The sequence below is a fragment of the Cydia strobilella genome, chromosome Z (assembly GCF_947568885.1).
Source record: "Cydia strobilella chromosome Z, ilCydStro3.1, whole genome shotgun sequence".
Taxonomy (NCBI): Eukaryota; Metazoa; Arthropoda; class Insecta; order Lepidoptera; family Tortricidae; genus Cydia; species Cydia strobilella.
In genome coordinates, this window is record NC_086068.1 from 5,567,439 (window position 1) to 5,586,721 (window position 19,283).

The window sequence follows — 19,283 nt, forward strand, 5'->3', positions numbered from 1 at the left end:
GATAGTTGTTTCAACGAACGGTCTCATAGCGAAGAGTCTCGACCAACACCTTGAGAGACTCTCGCTAGGTGGTTGGCAGAAGGCGGTGATCTTGGACACGGCGCGGATAGTCCGCCGGTTCCTCTCTCTGCGGCCTTGACCACCGGCAGCTTGGGCCCTGCCCCGCTGCTGGCGGCACCCTAGGTTAGTTTTTTTATAATGTGTTTATATGTTTTTTTGTTTATTTTTTGAACGTGTTTTTGTATTTTACTTTAAGGGGGTGAAAAGTGGGGTTGAAGTTTTGTATGGGAAATCGATAAAAAGCAGATTGGATAAAAAATAAGCTACCCAAATTACTAAATCCACGTAGACGAAGTCGAGGGCAAAAGCTAGTACTTTATAAATATATTATGCAGCCGATGTCCACCGCACAAATGCTGTAACTGTTAATACGTACGTGTCATTCTTATTGTAATCATGATAATTACTAATTAGTAAATATTTAAGTACTTATACTTATATAAATCAACCATCCATAAAAAATTGTGTATTTTTCAAATGACAATCTAAAACAATAGTTATAAAAGCCCCTAAAAGCCAGAATTACAAAAGATCGCAATAATATCCGAGTAGCTAGTTTGCTCTGAAACTTTGTACTTACAATAGGATAGGGTATATCTATGTCTGAAATTAGTTTATGTAGCTTCAGATACCATAGCTTTGGAATGAGTTGTCTCCCTCCTTAAGGAAATCGCGGTCCGTTGCATCGCTTAAGGGGCAGTTAAGGAAACTGTGGCTATCGGACCAGAATTAACTGTTATGTGTTGTGTTATGTATATTTATTATATATAACGTAGGTATTATATATATTTGTTATACTGTTACTTCAAATTTTTATCTTATTTTATTTATTTTCGCCCTCTTTTATAAATTTATTGACTTTCCTCTAGTCTATTGTACGCAGTGCTATATCTGTCTACCGTTCTTCATCAATTCTCATCTACTCAAAGGTTAACTGGAAGAAATCCCTTAAAGGGATAAGTTCGCCTTTGTACTGCCTATTTCTGTGCCATATTTGTGTTCTATGTCTGTACAATAAAGAGTTTATACATACATACATACATACATACATAGTTAAAAAAACCGGCCAAGTGCGAGTCGGACTCGCGCACGAAAGGTTCCGTACCATTCCGGAAAAAAACAGCAAAAAAATCACGTTTGTTGTATGGGACCCTCATTCAAATATTTACATTATTCTGTTTTTAGTATTTGTTGTTATAGCGGCAACAGAAATAAATCATTTGTGAAAATTTCAACTGTCTAGCTATCACGGTTCATGAGATACAGCCTGGTGGCAGACAGACAGACGGACAGACGGATAGACGGACGGACAGACGGACAGCGGAGTCTTAGTAATAGGGTCCCATTTTTACCCTTTGGGTACGGAACCCTAAAAAATACAGCGAATTTACGTTTTTCATACAAAACTTTTGTTTGCTCTATTTCGTTTTTTATAAACTGAAGCTATATAAACTAGTTTCAGATCTAGATAAATATACCTCATGTCATTGTATGTGCAAAGTTTCATTACAATCTAAAACGTAGTTTTAAAATGAGATGAGTTTCCTTTGTTTTTTTTTTGTTACTATTCGTCAAATTCTGGTTTCCTTCGTCCAGACACATAATGTGGGATGGTCAACACATTTTCTTGAATACTGACTATTAACAATTAGAATCTCCAAGAATCAGATTGACTGTTCGCAAAAACAAAATCAGTTAGTGTAGTAATTTTACGATACGAGTAAGTCTCTTATTCTACCGAATTACTATATCCGTCAATGTCGTATGCACATTAGCTCCATTTTCAGTAGTTAATCCATTTCCATGTTAACTGTTCGTACCTATGTCCCATTAAATATAAGTTTTCAATTAATTTAACCTGCTTAAGGTCACGCTCACTAAATCATTAAAGTTTAAATAATGATTCAAATTATACAATTAAAATTAACTAGAAAGGTACCAACTCTAAGACGTCTAGGTTCAGTTAAAAGGAATAAATACTTTAAAAAAATATCCATCGGTGTTATCGTCACATTCCAATTATCGCCATAATATAAATTGTTCAAACTATTAATTTTCCTTTTAAACTTTTATTGTACTCAATAGGTACTCAGTGCTTTTGTTATATCGATGCCTGTGTCACACTTGAAAGGAAAAAAAAAAAATGTAAGTACAACATCTGAGGGCCTACCGCGAACCACGTTTGACGTGTTGCCACACTTAGGTACGAATTTACCACACTTAGGTACGAATTTGCCACACTTAAGTGCGACAGAGAGGCAACACGTCAAACGTGGTTCGCGGTAGGCCCTCTGTTGCCAAGTCCGGAACTAAAACCAACGCATCATTTTTAAGTCTCGATTTAGAATATCCATATTCTAAATCGAATAAATCGATGTTTTTCAGGCTTATGCGGCCAAACTACCAATCTAATTGTGCCATTTTTAGGTAACGAGTGGGCGAAAACCATTATTGAATTATTAATCGATATAGCTTTTTTATTTATATGAACATGTACTAGTTATTTATTATACTTAGGGCCTGTTTCACAATGTCCAAGTAAAGTATTTGATAGCTAATTAACAAATAAATTAACTGCCAGATAAAACTACCTTCAGTTGTAAAGGTTGCCATCTACCAGTTAAGCTTAGTTGAAGATTGTGAACCGCCAAAGATATATTTATTCGTCAGATAAGTGGCAAGTACTTAGCTTATTCAGGACTTTACTTGGACACTGTGAAACATGCCCTTTTATACGTACCTAATAGTGTCATTAAGCTATAATATTTCGTATTTACTGCTGTATTTGATGTCTATCTGTGATTATAATAAAGTTTCAGTCAATTTAGTTTTTTTGAGATTCCCATATGACACCAAACGATTGCTAGCTCGAAACGAAGATAGCCGTTAAAGGAGCCCACTGACTATCAGTCCGCCGGACGATATCGGCCTGACAGTTAGAACAAAATATTTACAGTTCCGAACAACTGACAGGCCGATATCGACCGGCGGTGATAGTCAGTGGGCCCCTTTACAATTGCAATTTTAATTTGACAAAAAAAAAACAATATAATAATGATATGATCATGACATATGGATAAATACATAAAATACAGAATTAGTCGTCATATATTCCACACGAAGGTTTACAAAACATCCAATTCAGCTGCTTTTATCAGCCCCAAAAAAACCTGATAGTTTACGAACTCGGCATGCCCCCACCGGACACCAATATCGCCTAAAATATTTTTGTTCGACATGTTTTATTAAACAAAATAGTAATTATGTAATTTAAGATTTAAAGTGCACCAACTAATTATACTGCCAATTACTTTTAAACCTGAAATTAAATTTTATCGAAATTGCTCGCAAAATACCCACAGGCGTTTGATTTCAACGACTTGTGTTTGGGCAATAAAAAGGAAACTATCAGCAAGAGTGAGAACAGGAACTTGTTATGGCCCATTCTAGTATTAAGTGCTTTCTTTTGCTATTGCACATGTATAATTGTTTCCCTAAAATCTAGTACAGTACAGTTAAGGAGCCCACTGACTATCAGTCCGCCGGACGATATCGGCCTGTCAGTTAGAACAAAAATTTTACAGTTCCGAACAACTGACAGGCCGATATCGTCCGGCGGACTGATAGTCAGTGGGCCCCTTTACAGTGAACTACAACGTTGTCAAAAATCGATTGTGTTCGATTTAAATAGTGCAACTTAGGTAAGCACTATGTACCTATATACTAGAGATCTACTTTGTAGAAAAAATATGTGTCATTTTCAACCAAAAGGGTACTTATTGTCGCTTGTCAGTAAGGCGCTATTTCTATATAGCTTCAATTGGAAATCAACCTTATCAACAAGCGACAATGTGGTACCTTTTGGTTGAAAACGTCACATATTAGGATAGTGCTTTTATAAAAAGTAAAAATTATCCAAGTATTCATGGACGTTTATGCTTTTCACACACGGTTAAAGCTCTGTAGTGATATTTCACTACCATTCCTTTATTTACACACACATTAATAATTTATTACAAGTTTAAAATATAAATAAATTGGCTTACCGGGATTCGAGTACCTACCAACATACTTACCCATAAGCAAGTTAGTGAACTTGTCTATGTAATAGGGTAGGAAACTGTTAAACTAAACCTAAATGTTATTATTTACAAAAATCTCGATCAGATGGCGCCACTACCTTTGGCCTACTCTCGTACAGATGGCGATGACGGTTTCGTTTGTTTAACAATTTTAACGCATATCAATGAAAGAACATGGGTCAAAATAATATAATAAAAAAACATTTATCCATATATAAATACATCTTTAGATATTTTTATTTTTAGTTTCCGGTGTTTTAGTGTTAGTAACCGGTCGGTGATAAGGACAAAGCATGGCACTATTTTCTCTTTCCTCTTATAGGAATCGCAATATCGCCCTTGTATCGCGTGATTCGTCATCTCTCTCTACCCATATCTTCTCTTCTTCCTCCGGCCTTGTCCCATTACTAATTGGGATCGGCTCTCCTAATCCTCCTTCTCCAGAGATATCATTTCTGGGTGGTCGCTGGGTCTAAATTGTTATTGGACAGATCCTTTTTAATAACTGACATCCAAATGCGTGCGTGTGTGTGTAATATATCTCCGCGAGCGAAATATATGATCAATCTTTTCAACTCAGTGAAGCGAATGGATCTAGTTCATCTAGTCTCGTTATCCGGGTCAATGGTCCTGTTGAGACGAAACCCATAAAACACACTTGCTTTTTAGAAGTATACCGAAATAACCATACGGTAGTGGTATTGTTATGCTAGTCTGCAGCGATTTTGAGAGCATACGCAGTGCAAGTGTTACTTTAAACGTTAAACGTGTATGAAATTATGACATATAAATAACACTTGCACTGCGTGCCGTGTGCTATCGAAATCGCTGCACTTTTCTTGGTCGAACTCTATTAATAGTTGGGCTAGTGAGTTCTATATTTGAAAAAAATATACCAGTGAATACATTGAGTTAAAAACGCGTCTTATAGTAGCTTTGGCCTTTTCTCGAAAAGAAATTTAGTAATCGATTTTTGCTCATGTCGTCTCGGATATGGGTATATTTAGTATCAGTACATTCAGTGTGATGTCCTGAACACAAATATATAATGACAAGCGCGAAAGTGGTGGGGGTAATTGCTGTGACGTCATGAAGTCGGCAATACAAACTTTTTTTTCTTTTAAACATATCATGTGGGGTACCAAATGAAAGGGCTTTGTGAGTAGATCATACATACTGTAACACTTTCACTACTTGGTCTAACAAATTATTAGAAAACGTTCAAAAATTTCACAATCCGCAGTTGACTTTGAAATTCATTTTTGCTATTACAATTAGGTGCTTAATATTTAAATAGAAAGTACGAGTCAGACTCGCGCACGAAGGGTTCCGTACCATCACGTTTGTTGTATGGGAACCCCACTTAAATACTTATTTTATTCTGTTTTTAGTATTTGTTGTTATAGCGGTAACAGAAATACATCATCTGTGAAAATTTCAATTGTCTAGCTATCACGGTTCATGAGATACAGTCTGGTGACAGACGGGCAGACAGACGGACAGACAGACCGACGGACAGAGGAGTCTTAGTAATAGGTTTTTACCCTTTGGGTACGGAACCCTAACAACTGTTTTTTGGAAAATATTACAAATCGAAAAAAATCACTATAGGTTCGAACCACATAGCTAGATGCCAAATTTCAATTTGCTAGGTCACCTGGAAGTAGATTAGGTTTTTAATGTTAGGTCGGTAGGTCAGTTAGTCAGTCAGTGAGAAAATTCCCGATTTTTAGATGTTTTGTACCGTAAAATACTACAACATTACCCTTTCAACATAACTTCGCCCACCGCGTCAGATACACTCTCTTCAGAACACTTCTGTAACTATTACTTTTAAGTTATTTCGCTTTTACTGAACTGTGACGCGGCGGGCAAAGTTATGTCGAAAGGGCAAAGTTGTATACTTTTACGGTATCTTAATAACCGGTTGAGCTATTAGGGGTTCTAGTTAGCTAGGTCTTAATTAATGAATCAAATTTCATATGTTATTTTTAATAGATTTTGAGTTACGTAGGAGTAAAAGTGTATCCAAATGGTTTGTGTAAAACACACGGCCCCTGCGACGCCAGTTTATCTTCTTTTGAACTTGGTTTGATACGCGGAAAAAGCCGCTCCCGTACAAAAGAATAGAATAGAATAGTTTTTATTCGTAAACACACATACACAGACATACATTAAAATGTAAGGTGTGTGAAATATACATGTGCAAAGAGTGTCTATTTGCACATATACCTATATATTTCAGAGGGTATGTAAGGTGTCTTTGTGTAAAATGAAACGTATTGAGTGAATGAGACAGTATAATTGAATAGACATTAGAAAGAAAGGGAAGAATGATTGATTGAATGAAAGAGATATAAATAGGATTAGGTCTAGTGTTAGTTGAAAGAGCAATATATTCATTATGGCCGAAAACGTTGTTTCATTTCTTACAAAAAGAACATAGTGAAAATGAAGTGTCACGAAATGGCCCCATTTCAGCATGCTGCTGGCGATTTCCAGCGCTGATCTTCTGATGAGACCTTGAGAATCACGGAAGGTAACAGACAAAAATAAAGAAACATAAAATATGGCGAAAAATAAATTACTCACCGTTTACACAAACTAATACAAAAAAAAAACCGGCCAAGTGCGAGTCGGACCCGCGCACCGAGGGTTCCGTACTTTTTAGTATTTGTTGTTATAGCGGCAACAGAAATACATCATCTGAGAAAATTTGAACTGTCTAGCTATCACGGTTCATGAGATACAGCCTGGTGACAGACAGACAGACGGACAGACGGACAGACGGACAGCGGAGTCTTAGTAATAGGGCCCCGTTTTTACCCTTTGGGTACGGAACCCTAAAAAGAGATACAATATGACGACATAAGTAGGTACATAACATTAAGTAGAATTATAAATATACACGGATCAACATATCGAACATCGATCGCGACAATCGAAGTTACGCTCTCATTTCAGAAACTTATCAGGCTTTACAAGTGTGGGTCCGCGAATAAACTTACATGGTCTATCTATGTGGTAAGTGTTTGTAATCGGTGTCACAAATGTCACAATGCATTGGTAGAAAAATAAACAATATCAAATAGGTTATGATTCGTTCAACACAAATAAATTTGTTATGATTCAGTTAAATAAATGGTGGTACCAAAGAATGTGTTTTCATTTTTTTCGTATAGGATCTCCTTCTCTAACCCGCTAGTATTTTAATACCTAATTATTAAAAAAGTATCATATTCTTTTTACGGATTACCCTCATCTGGAAGAATAGTATTTGTCAGAAAATCTTTTAGTCGAATGATTACGAATGATACTTTCGCATAAATATATACTGCGCTTACTTTTCTATGACAAATGACCGGTGTTTTCCATAGAAAACGAAGAGCTGGAAGCTCCGGCTCGCAACTGGCCCGGTCTAACGTGAGTCATCCTTAATACTATTAACAATACAACGCAGTAAGTTGAGTAAACAATTTATTTTGATCTGGATACACTACAATGCTTCACACCATACACATAGTATATACAAGTAGTTATAGAGACGCGCCACCGAGCGACCGGGGGTAAGAGAAAGAATATTCATATAAAATTTGGGCAGCATAGGATTTTTTCTCTTTCACTTATAAATTTCGGTATTTCGCCATCGCCTCCTACCTACGATGCCACCCTGTCGGTAATAAGGACAAAGCATGGCACTATTTTCTCTTTCCTCTTATAGGAATCGCAATAAGACTATCTTTCTTTATCAAAGAGTGTCAGGCCCTTGTTCTTAACAGATGGCTCTGATGACAGCCGCGCTGTCAGTTGGAGCACGTTCAGAACCCCGCTTACAATACATTTAATTTACTTTATTAAATGTTTGTTTTTTATAGCCATAAAATATTAAATGTTGAATTACGAAAGTGATCAACCTGTATACAAACACAAACACGAATCAATATAAGCAACATGTATACAAATCATGAGACCATTGTATTATTCGAGTGCCATTATGAGGGTGGCATCTGTTAAAAAAACCCTCAATAAAGAAAATGATTTAAAAAAAACCTTTGTGTTAGTCAGGGCAGCATATATCTTATCACGTATAACAAAATGAATAGATTATTTATAATAGTAATTTTGCTTGCCATTTTATTTGTGTTCTGTGTGGAATTGAAGAAAAGAGTCGAAAACCGAAATCTTAACAAATCAGTATCATATGTATTTAGACCTATTAAACCGGGAAAATCACCATTACTACTATTTTTAGCAAACCAGAGAAACAGGATACCGAGCCAGAATTGGAGACTGGTAAAGAAGAGAAACACAACACCCCTCATACGACCATATAAGAAGAAATCATTCTATGAACAGCAACTATACAGTATGAGAATAAGCAACGAGATAGAAAGACTGAGGCTCGTAGCTAAAGACATGAAATCCTCATTTCTATACAAATCGGGGGATGCAGACGAAGCAGATGAAGACGGGGACAAAAACATAATAAAAGAAGAAGCTGCTGAAATACTAGATAGTCAAGCGCAGGTTGAAAGTGAAGCTCAAAACGAGCAAGAAAATGAAGATAAGAAAGGAAAGGAAATCGGGCAAGAAAATGGACAAGAGAATGAAGATAATGAAGAAAACGAAGAAGAACAAGAAAGTGATAATGAATATATAATATCTCTTGCGTGGTAGAACTGGCTCTGTCCATTTATGGGACGTAATTATAAATCATAACTTTATCGGCCAATGAAAAAATACCTTATTCTCGCAAGTCTACCATGGGATAAAAATAACATAAAGTCAGATTGAGTACAAGTCTAAGAATTGGTGACATTGTGCATTGTCATATTTGGGACAGACTTTCATTAAAAACTCAATTTTGGCTAAAATACACTTATGTTAGTTGAGCATGAGGGCGACGTACGTAAAAATTTATAAATTTTTCTTTGGTAAACTTCGGAGATAAGGAACGAGGGGGGTGCTTTTATACACTTTCCTACATACATTAATGTTTTTGACTATAAACAAAAGTGTACAGTAAATTATCTTTATTGAAAAATAAAGACTGAACTGTAAATCATATCACAAGTACCTACCTACCTACTAACTATCCACTGATTATCTCAGTTCTCATAACAGTTGAATATCAATGATATATTATACCCGTATACATACAGTATGTGAAATTACATTCATTACTTTTTAAAATGTATTTGCAAAGAAATAAAAAAACAGGAAATGTCTGGCCTAATTTTTCTCAAGCTAACTGTGCCCAGAATTTGCAGTGACAGAAGTTGTAATTAAATGTTTATGTAAATACGACGTTTATAGTTGTACTTCCACACTTAGTCATTTCAAAGTGTGTGAAGGCCTCTTGGAGCTGTTGGAGTTTCAGTCACGTTCATGTGGTTTCATTCCATAAAAAGGCCATACTTTGTCGGAGACGTACGCGTATGGCTTACCCACGTATAGCAGCTGCGACGCTGCCTCTAAATGACTTGGTTTAGCCACACCTACTGACAGACATCAAAGTTTTAACGGAAACTCGCAAAATTTATTTACTTATTCATTGTAACGATTTTTTTGCCATGATGTAAAAAGAAATACGCTGGTGGCCTAGCGGTAAGAGCGTGCGACTTGCAATCCGGAGGTCGCGGGTTCAAACCCCGGCTCGTACCAATGAGTTTTTCGGACCTTATGTACGAAATATCATTTGATATTTACCAGTCGCTTTTCGGTGAAGGAAAACATCGTGAGAAAACCGGACTAATCCCGACAAGGCCTAGTTTCCCCTCTGGGTTGGACGGTCAGATGGCAGTCGCTTTCGTAAAAACTAGTGCCTACGCCAATTCTTGGGATTAGTTGCCAAGCGGACCCCAGGCTCCCATGGAGCCGTGGAAAAATGCCGGGACAACGCGAGGAAGATGATGTAAAAAGAAATAACGTGTCTTGTGCCGAAAATATACACACACACACACACATACACAGTCAAATTTTGTTATGCCAAATTTGACCAATATTCATATAACATTTTTTTGCTTCTTATGACCTCAGGAATGCGTGGGTCTGTCGGGTTACTCGAGCCCACGGTATATACCATTGAATTTAAATCCAAGTTATAAAATATTATCATGCCAAATATCGGCTTCTTACCTTTATCAGAAGTCTTAAATAAAAGCGTCACGTAACCGACACTGGAATGCCTCAGAAGTTCACAGACACTTGCTCTAAACTTTGTCACTCGGTGCGGTAATGTCAAAGAACATAACTATAACAGTAATCGCGGGGATAGGTGAAAGAAAACAAGTAACACGAGGATTTACGTTTTATACGGAACTTCGATTTAGGAAAGTACCTATGCTTATTGGAACCGGAATTTGCAACAGGAACATATACAGTTCCGAACCGGAAACCTTCATTGCATGCAGCCGGACTTGGTACTTGGACCCAACTGCTGGGAAGCAGCAACAGCTTAGTGCAGAAGTACTTACAAATTAGTAAAGGTTTCCGAATCTAAACTATCTCTTCGTTCTCTCTCTCTCTTCTTCTTGTTCCATTACGCTGGTGACTAGATTTAGTCGGCGTATGAGTAGACGAGGTCTTGCTAGCGGGGGGCTCGGGGAGTAACAGCCCTAACTCGGTGAGAGCTTGCGTGACGCGAGGGATAAGTCGGTCAGCCCACCGCCACAGAGCGGCGTCGCGCACTGGCTCGGCGCGCACTTCCTTGCTCAGCTCACGTGCGCAGTTGGCGCGGTAGTGGTGCAGGCGCGCCTGTGTAGTTCCCATCGGGTACGCCGAGCACTGCCCGCCGATACACGATACCGGGAAGTGGTTGTGCAGTGCTAGAACGCGCCCCGTCTCGTGGAAAGCCTTGATGTTCGAGTCGGGTTTGGTGAAGTTGCGCGTGCGGTGGACGTGGTGCAGCATGTACATGTAGTGCGGCGCGCCCGGCGCCCAGTGAGGCGTGGGCTTCTGCTCGTCTAGGTAATATACATTTCGCGCTAAGTAGGAAGAGCAAGGCGGTTTTCCTGACACCGGCGCGGATAGTGACGTCACGCGCTTTAGCAGCGACTTCCAATCGGGGTCTTGCATCGGCACGATAACTTCATCGATATCAAACAACGTAAGCCAGCGGTACTGGTACATGTGCCGGTACAGGCAGTCGTTGTACGGCACTAATTCCATCTGCCGCTTGTGCGTCACTCTCTTCTTCATATACACGTGCTGCAGGCCCGGAAAGTTGGGCCGCCCGCCCGGCAGTGTGATCGGCGAGCTCTCCACTATACCCCGCGCGCGGTAGTACGCTAGAACTTTGCTGATGTTGGGGTGGACTTGAAATTCGTAGAAGAATACTTTGTCGGCACCAAGCAACCGCAAGAGCTCTATCCACTCAACGAGGCGCACGGATAGGTCCTCGTGCAGGAAGTCGAGCCCCTTGACACAGACGGCGAACTCCTTTTGAGTACGGTCGGGTGGCTCGTCGAAGTGCACGCGCAGGCAGTTGGTGGCGCGGTCGCACGGTTGCTCCACCAGCGACACGGCGGCTGGCCGCAGCGCGCGCACGTCGGCCGGCAGCACGCAAGCTATAAGGTACGGCAGCAGGACGCCGTCGCGGTAGTTTCCCCACACTCTGGGCCACATGTACACGTACTCGAGTATGAGCACCAACACAGGGCTGGATCGTTCTTCGAACCAGAGCTGGCAGTACGTGACCAGCGTCGGCTGGATGCGGTCGTGCAAGGCCAGCAGCCGCACGGTGGGGCCGGTGTGAGAAGCGTTTCGAACATCAAGATAGGCGCCGTAAAAATGAAACACGCCCTGACTCGTGCGCAGCGTTTGCCAGTACATGTCGGAATACTCGAGGTCGAACACTGAGGGGAAAGGCGCGCAGTCATTTGACTTATAAAATTTGTTCTCCTCGTAGCGATGCTTGAGCCAGTAGGTGAATGGGAGGGAGGGGAGTTGGCGCTCGGCGTCGATGAGCAGATTCTCATCCCTTACCTCAATTTCGGGGTCGGATGGCAACGGGGCCCGGGGCGTAGGCGTTGGCGAGGCGGTCGGCGCGCGCAGGCGGGCAGGCAGCCAAATCACGCACATGTTCGTCCAGCACACTAGCAGTGCAGTTATGCACCGCACTCACTCCCCTTCACCTGGAAGGCACAATTTAGGTAATCATAATGAAGTATGGCTAATAGGTAAGCACTTATAAACTGTTTGTCGCTCCATGACGTGCAGACAATCTTTTATTTTAACATAATTGATAATTAATTAATAAGACTGTTTTGGGTCACAACCAGAAACATCAACTACTTTCCACGACTAGTAAATAAAGATTACCTATGTGAAGCTCCGAACGAAGTCGACGGCAGGTGATCGGACCTGACACCATCAGTGTCGGTCGTCTTGAGTGCTACCACGGCCAGCTTCACCCCCTGATTGCTTCAGATATCGTGTGCCTAAGTACCAGCGGCATTGGCAGGGCGAAAATTAAGGAAAATTTAGAAAAGTGGAAACGGTTAGCAGGCGAGACTTAAAACGTCACATAACTTCAATTCAATTTTGAATAATATAATTACCACATAAAAATGAAAGGACTGTGATAATTACATTGGCGCCTATTTGGCGGTATCACTGTCATATAATTATCATTTCATGCCATTTTCATGCGGTCATAATGGTCAGTGAAAAGAAGTTTTAACAAGAGAGGTTGCTACAAATGTGTTTAAATAATTAACACGTTCACTGACGTCGGGGTCGAAATCAACCAACCCGTGCTAGACTCAATTAAGCTTTATACGTATTAAATATGTAAAACAATAACAATAGAAATAAAACTTTGTGTTTTTGCCCTAAGCGTATTTAATACAAAAACTATTATCTTGGAAAGATTACGCCATATCGTTAACAGAGGATCCGAAAGAGGAACTATACCAAAAAAACTAAGAATATTTATGGCTCAAAAACAAATGAAGGGACAGATTGTGGTATCTTCTTGGAGGACCGAATATACACATCTCAAAACCCCTGGGTGAATACAATACGGTACTCCAAGCTGTATATGTAGTATGTAATGCAATGCTATAACAAGACAACAAGTGAAACACGAAGATGATATGCTAATATGTACTGCCAGACAGTAAACCAGTACTTCAAGCGCTATGCAGCGACAATTGCCAAATGTGACCAAGTGTGACAAGGAGGGCTACAAAAAAGAGAAATACGTGTCACCTAATTAATGGATGACCCCAAATCACAAAGCAACAGTAGGTACAGTGGATAAAAGGGCATAGTGGATCAAGACGAAACGATGCAGCCCAGGTAGCATTTATACGTCATTGTGACGTCCGTTACGTCATTATGACGTATAAATGACGTCATTATGACGTCGCCGACATCACTGCTACCTGGGAGCGGATGAACTGGCTAGGAAAGGTTCAGAAACACCGGCATATGGACCCGAGCCCAGCATAATACCACTACCGATATCTTATACAACCAGCTAGACCGGCATCACAGACAATAAGTGCTGGGATCGTGGAGGAGCTGGGGTGGTTAGAGTAACGCTCCCTCGTTTTTCACGCAAAATGGTTGTCGATTTGCGGAAAATGCCCAGCAGAACTACCTAACCAACTAACTAATAAAAAACATATAACAAATTATTGTGAATTAATACCAATCCCTATTATCATCCTGTATGTGTACCATGTGTATGAAACACATACGTGCTCAAAACATGCCGCCGTATATAGCTTCATTTAAAACAATGTAGAAGGCTCACAGTCTGCGCTGCGGAAGCACAGACGAAATAACTGAGATAATGTACAGAGTAATAATATTATTATCCTTCATAGTAACCGTTTTATGTCTAGAAGTTATAGACCCGAGATATTTAGCCAAGCCTTTCCGCAGTTGGATAAAACCGGACCAGTTAGCCAAGCCTTCTCGCAGCTGGAAGGACAGTAAACCGACATCGGCAGTGCCATCTTTCTTCCGGCTAGCTTTGACTACCACCCGTGGAAATTGGTACCACAGGAGAAAAGCCCCCGGAAGACGAAGGCGGCCATTGAAAATTGGCGCAAAACCTCACCTGTACAAATCGCCCGTCGTCTATCCTAAAAGAAATCATAATCAAGGCCGCCAAAGACCGTCATACGGTAGTCAAAATTATTACGGTGATTATAATGGCGGCAAGCAACCGGACTATTACGGAGGCAAGAATCCGGACTATTACGGAGGTGGTCCAGGGTATTACGGAGGTGGTCCAGGGTATTACGATTACCCAGGATATAAAAAGACGACGAAGCGGACGCGAGGGCCCTCTCAAAAAGGGTTGTGTTTGATTGTACACCAAGCGGTGAATAAGCTGGATGAGTTCATTGGGTACACTCCGCGGAAGCGCGTGTAAATTTTTGTAAAATATATACGCTTAGACTATTTTCTTACCCTTTGACTTTCAAACACGTCAACTGACGCGCGCCTACAGCCCAAGATCAACTTTCGTGCATTCCGACCAGAGGACTCTTCCCTATAAGTGCGGGGTCTCTATTGTTTCCCATATAGTTTTAAGTCATAATGTATTGTTTGTCCACATTTTCGTTAGTCATAATTTGGTTTTTCTCAGAACTAACTTTTCAGGATTGCCATAAAACAAACCTAACCTAACCTATCTATAGGAACTGAGGAAAATCCTAAAAAGTGAACGGTTTCAAAATTATGACTAATTATAATATGACAATCATTACATTATGACTTTCAATAATTATGTCAATCAAAGGGACCCCGTGCGACAGAGAGACATTATCGTTTCGTTCGCTACGGCGCAAACGATAGGCATCATGGCTAGGCCCCCAGGTTCACTATGACGAGCCGTGCACGATAGGCGTAGCGTTCAAATGGTAAATAAACTATCTATGGAGTTGGGAGAGAATAATCCGCGTCCCAATCGAGCGTTTTGTTTTTGTGTATAAGTAGGTATTTATTTTATTTTCATAAATATGTTAAGGTAAACGTTCGAGTGCTCGACGCGGTACTAGTATATGGCATGGGCGCACTATGTCAAAGTGACATGGCTTAAATTCGAACTAAGAGGATTTTTCTTCATTCGAATTTAAGCCATGTCATGACACAGAGTGCCCATGCCATATACTAGTACCGCGTCGAGCACTCGAACGTTTACCTTATATTAAACACATGAGAGAACCTTTGATACAAAATTTACAAAAAAATCATAAATGGATTTAAGTTTTTATTCTAGAAAAGATAAGAGGTCGTTGAAATGTATTGGGTCCCATACATTCCACGACTTTGCTCTTTCCGCATAGAGATATAGATTATTTTACTTTATTAAAATTTATCTTAAATTCGTGTACAATACTTACTACAAAGTAGTAGTAAGGTGCAAAATAAGTTTATTTGATGTCGACTGTTTATTAATGCCTCATAAAATTGTAGTAATAAGTAAATAAAATAAATAAAAATCGTTTATTTCTGACGTAAGTTCATCGGGGTTAGTATCATTATTGCTATACTTAAAATTAGTGTTAATATTCTATAAAAAAAATCCAAAAACTAAAAAATAAAATAATACTGGTACTTTCTTGGATCCGGCCTCCCTTAGACTGGCGACTGGTTTGCGACTCGGGGTTTCGGTGTGTACGCCACACATATGCTCTTGTGGCACGGACGTGGACCGACTGGGACACCATGGATTATCTTGTCAAAAAAGTGCCGGCCGTTTTTCAAGACATGCGTCGCTTAATGACATAATCCGTCGGTCTCTTGCCACCATCAATGTACCCGCTCTTCTTGAGCCGACTGGCATTATCAGAGATGATGGCAAGAGGCCCGATGGGATGTCCTTGGTTCCTTGGAGCTTGGGACGGATGTTGGTGTGGGATGCTACCTGCGTAGACACACTGGCACCGTCCCACCTCCAACGGACTAATGTAAAAGCGGGCGGAGCGGCGGAAAGCGCCGAAATTTTAAAACGTAATAAATATAAGAGCCTCGGTAGAGAGTATCATTTCGTTCCATTTGGAGTTGAAACTCTAGGTCCATGGGGTCCCAGCGCGCATAAGTTGTTTGCAGAAATCGCGAAGCGTCTGGTTAACGTAACTGGTGACCGAAGAGCTGGCGGCTTTCTCGCACAACGTATCAGCATTGCGATACAGCGGGGAAATGCCGCCAGCATCCTTGGTACAATGCCTCAAGGGCCTATTTTAGATTTAAGCTAGTTATTAATTTCGTTTACGTAGTACCACTGTATATATCTTGTATGTAAATATATTAATGTTTAAAAATAAAATAAAACAGAATTAACAACCTATGAGGCTATGACCCGCCAGATAAGGAACTGGCGCATGCAGACAAAGCCAGTGTCTCATTAGGGGGCTGTCCCACGTCTCCGAAACAATGCCCAGGATTCCATTAGGGCTGTCCCGTATCCTGCTCAGGGTTGAAGCACACCTCTTTCGCATGTTGGCATGGAATCTATCTATTTCGGCATCGGCAAACATCCCCGAGGCGCTACAGAAACGAGGCAATCCCATTACAACCCTGAAAGCATTGTTATATTGCACGCGTAGAGCGTTGTAATTGTAAGCCTTCTGCGTGTAGTTGACCCATAGGCTGCAAGTGTAAAAAGATTGGCAATTTGCTGTGAACAGCGTCGTTTTGACTTCGTACACCTTGCGAACCTACGTGCCAACATGTTGCATCTGACATCTGACTGACAACGCTCTACGCCAGTGGTTCCTAACCTTTTTAGTACTGTGACCCCTTTGACTAACTAGGGAACTCGATTTTACCCCTCCACCATAATCATTATTTTTTTTTCTTATAGATACCCCCGTAAAATGCCAGTTTTACCCCCAGGTTAGGAACCGCTGCTCTACGCTCACATTCCATGTCTAAGTTGTCACTCAGATCTTCAGTAAATAATATTTACTAGTTACAGATGAGAGCGGAGAGTTCAATCCCGGAGGTTACGGGTTCAAACCAAGCTCGTACCAAAGACCTATGTAACTCCGTATAAGATGAATACAGTCTAAGGAAAAACGTGCCTCGGAAATTAAGAAAATTTGATTCTCGCAGGGACGGCGCTACAACAAATATCAACCTTTGGCCTATTCTCGGCTAGATGGCGTCGACGGTTTCGTTTGTTATTTAACAATTTTAACACATATCAGTGAAAGAACATGGGTCAAAATAAAATCATATAAAAGTAATAAATACAAATAAAAAACACAAAAATATCACAAAAATGTATATATGGATAAATATCCATATATACATTTTTGTGATATGTTTATTTATAGTTTTAATCGTGTGTCGATAGATGGTAGTAAATTTACTGTGACTACTTACAAAATTTACTATGATAGTACTATATTTACTATCCTATATATTCTCTTTGCTGGTACCAACGAAATTTTCGAAACTTATATACGATAATTATACATCTGTCTGTGGAGTCACCTGTCTGTGGAGGTAAACATCGTGAGGAATTAAACCGGACTAAATTAGTGGCAAATATATAAACTCGCCACATACACTCACTCACCAATGTGTAAACGCCCCCAATGTAAAGAAAAACTGTTAAATTTTATCGGCATAAATATAATATTTGCCGGGCGCTGCTGTCATACACATAGCCATGCACGTTAATTCTTCCAATTTATCACAATGCTAGAATAAATAATAGGCTATTGTCTGCGCCTTAATAATGGCATTCCGTTCTGTGTATCTACAGGGTGTATCAGTATGGAAAATCAATCAAACAATCAGTCGTTTATTGCACCATGGTAAAAACAATTGTTACAGCATTTATACAACTCATGGACCCTAAAAGGGTAATAAACGTTTTCTTAAACTAAGATTTATAAATTATTTACATACCTATGTCATGCAATAAAGCACAAAAAGTCACATCGTATTCAATGATTTAAATAGAACTAGGTATGCTAATAAAGCATAACATAATAAAGCTATCTACGAAGAAATCATTAATAGAGTAATACACTTTACTCGCAATAAAATAATATAGGTACCTAAACACCACGCTCAGCAATTTTTGAAGCCGACTGGAAAATCTTAACTTTTAAATAAATAATCAAAATACAATGTGACTTCGTTTTTTTTGCAATCCATAAGTTATCACCCTGTATGAGTCTAAGAAATCCAGCTACTAGACTAGTAACTAACATGATTTTTTAGATCAAGAAAACTCAGTAGTCAATATATAACTAGCAAGACTTCAAGAAAGACGCATTTAATTTAACTACTCGACTGTGCGTTTCTCCAGAAACTTCCTGCTTCGAACAGCAAAACCAACTGTCACCTGCTGTATTTCCGGCCTTCAAACCTTCAAGGAAAGAGCGTACTCCCATCTTAAAGACAGGCAACGCATTTGCAACTCCACTGGCGTTACAGATGTCCATGTGCGACGGTAATTTATTACCATCAGGATATTTGTCTGCCTTTTTTTTTTTACAGTTCCCAACCCTGACCTTGTAGGAGCGCGAGGTGAGATAGTCGCGGAACCATGGGTTCAGCGGCTCGCTCACTCCGCACTCGTGCATGGCCTTCAATAAGGCATTCGATTCCAAAGTATCGAACGCCTTTTTGAAATCAAAGAATACGGCTGTTTGCCTCCTATAGTATAAAAAAAAGTCATTATTAATAATAAAAGGCTTACTATCAAGCACACCGACGTGATAATATAGATATAATAACAAATCTTCGATAATGCGCAAGATTACTATATTTTTACTGGTCTTAACAGTCTTTTTAAATGTGAAAGTGCAATGTGACGAAGGATCGACAAAGACACTTGAAAAAGAACGAAAAACACCGATAAATGGCACTAAGGATCAAAATATAATAAAAACGAGTACCAATAGAAGATACAATGTGACAAGATATAGTAAAAAACAAAGTAATAAAGGTAAAAATACAACCACGACAATGACAACGCAAAGGATAACGACTGCAAAGTGCGCGTTTTGCGAGTTTCTTCATAAAATAATGAAGATATAAAATAAAATTTGACGTTCCACGGGAAAAGGTACCTTATGGCGGCTGGCGCTTACGTCGCATAGCACCGCAATAGTATTGGAGCGGCGATAATAATAGCGTAAGCGCCAACCGCCATGAGAT

The 19,283-nt window shown here is 39.8% G+C and overlaps 1 protein-coding gene across 1 annotated transcript; it reads right to left on the reverse strand.

Moving 5' to 3' along the window:
- Positions 1-10,640: 10,640 nt before the first annotated feature.
- On the reverse strand, positions 10,641-12,224 carry LOC134755065 (uncharacterized). The gene has a single exon (XM_063691541.1). The coding sequence runs from the start codon at positions 12,222-12,224 to the stop codon at positions 10,641-10,643; it is 1,584 nt and encodes a 527-aa protein (XP_063547611.1).
- Between the last annotated feature and the right edge of the window lie 7,059 nt (positions 12,225-19,283).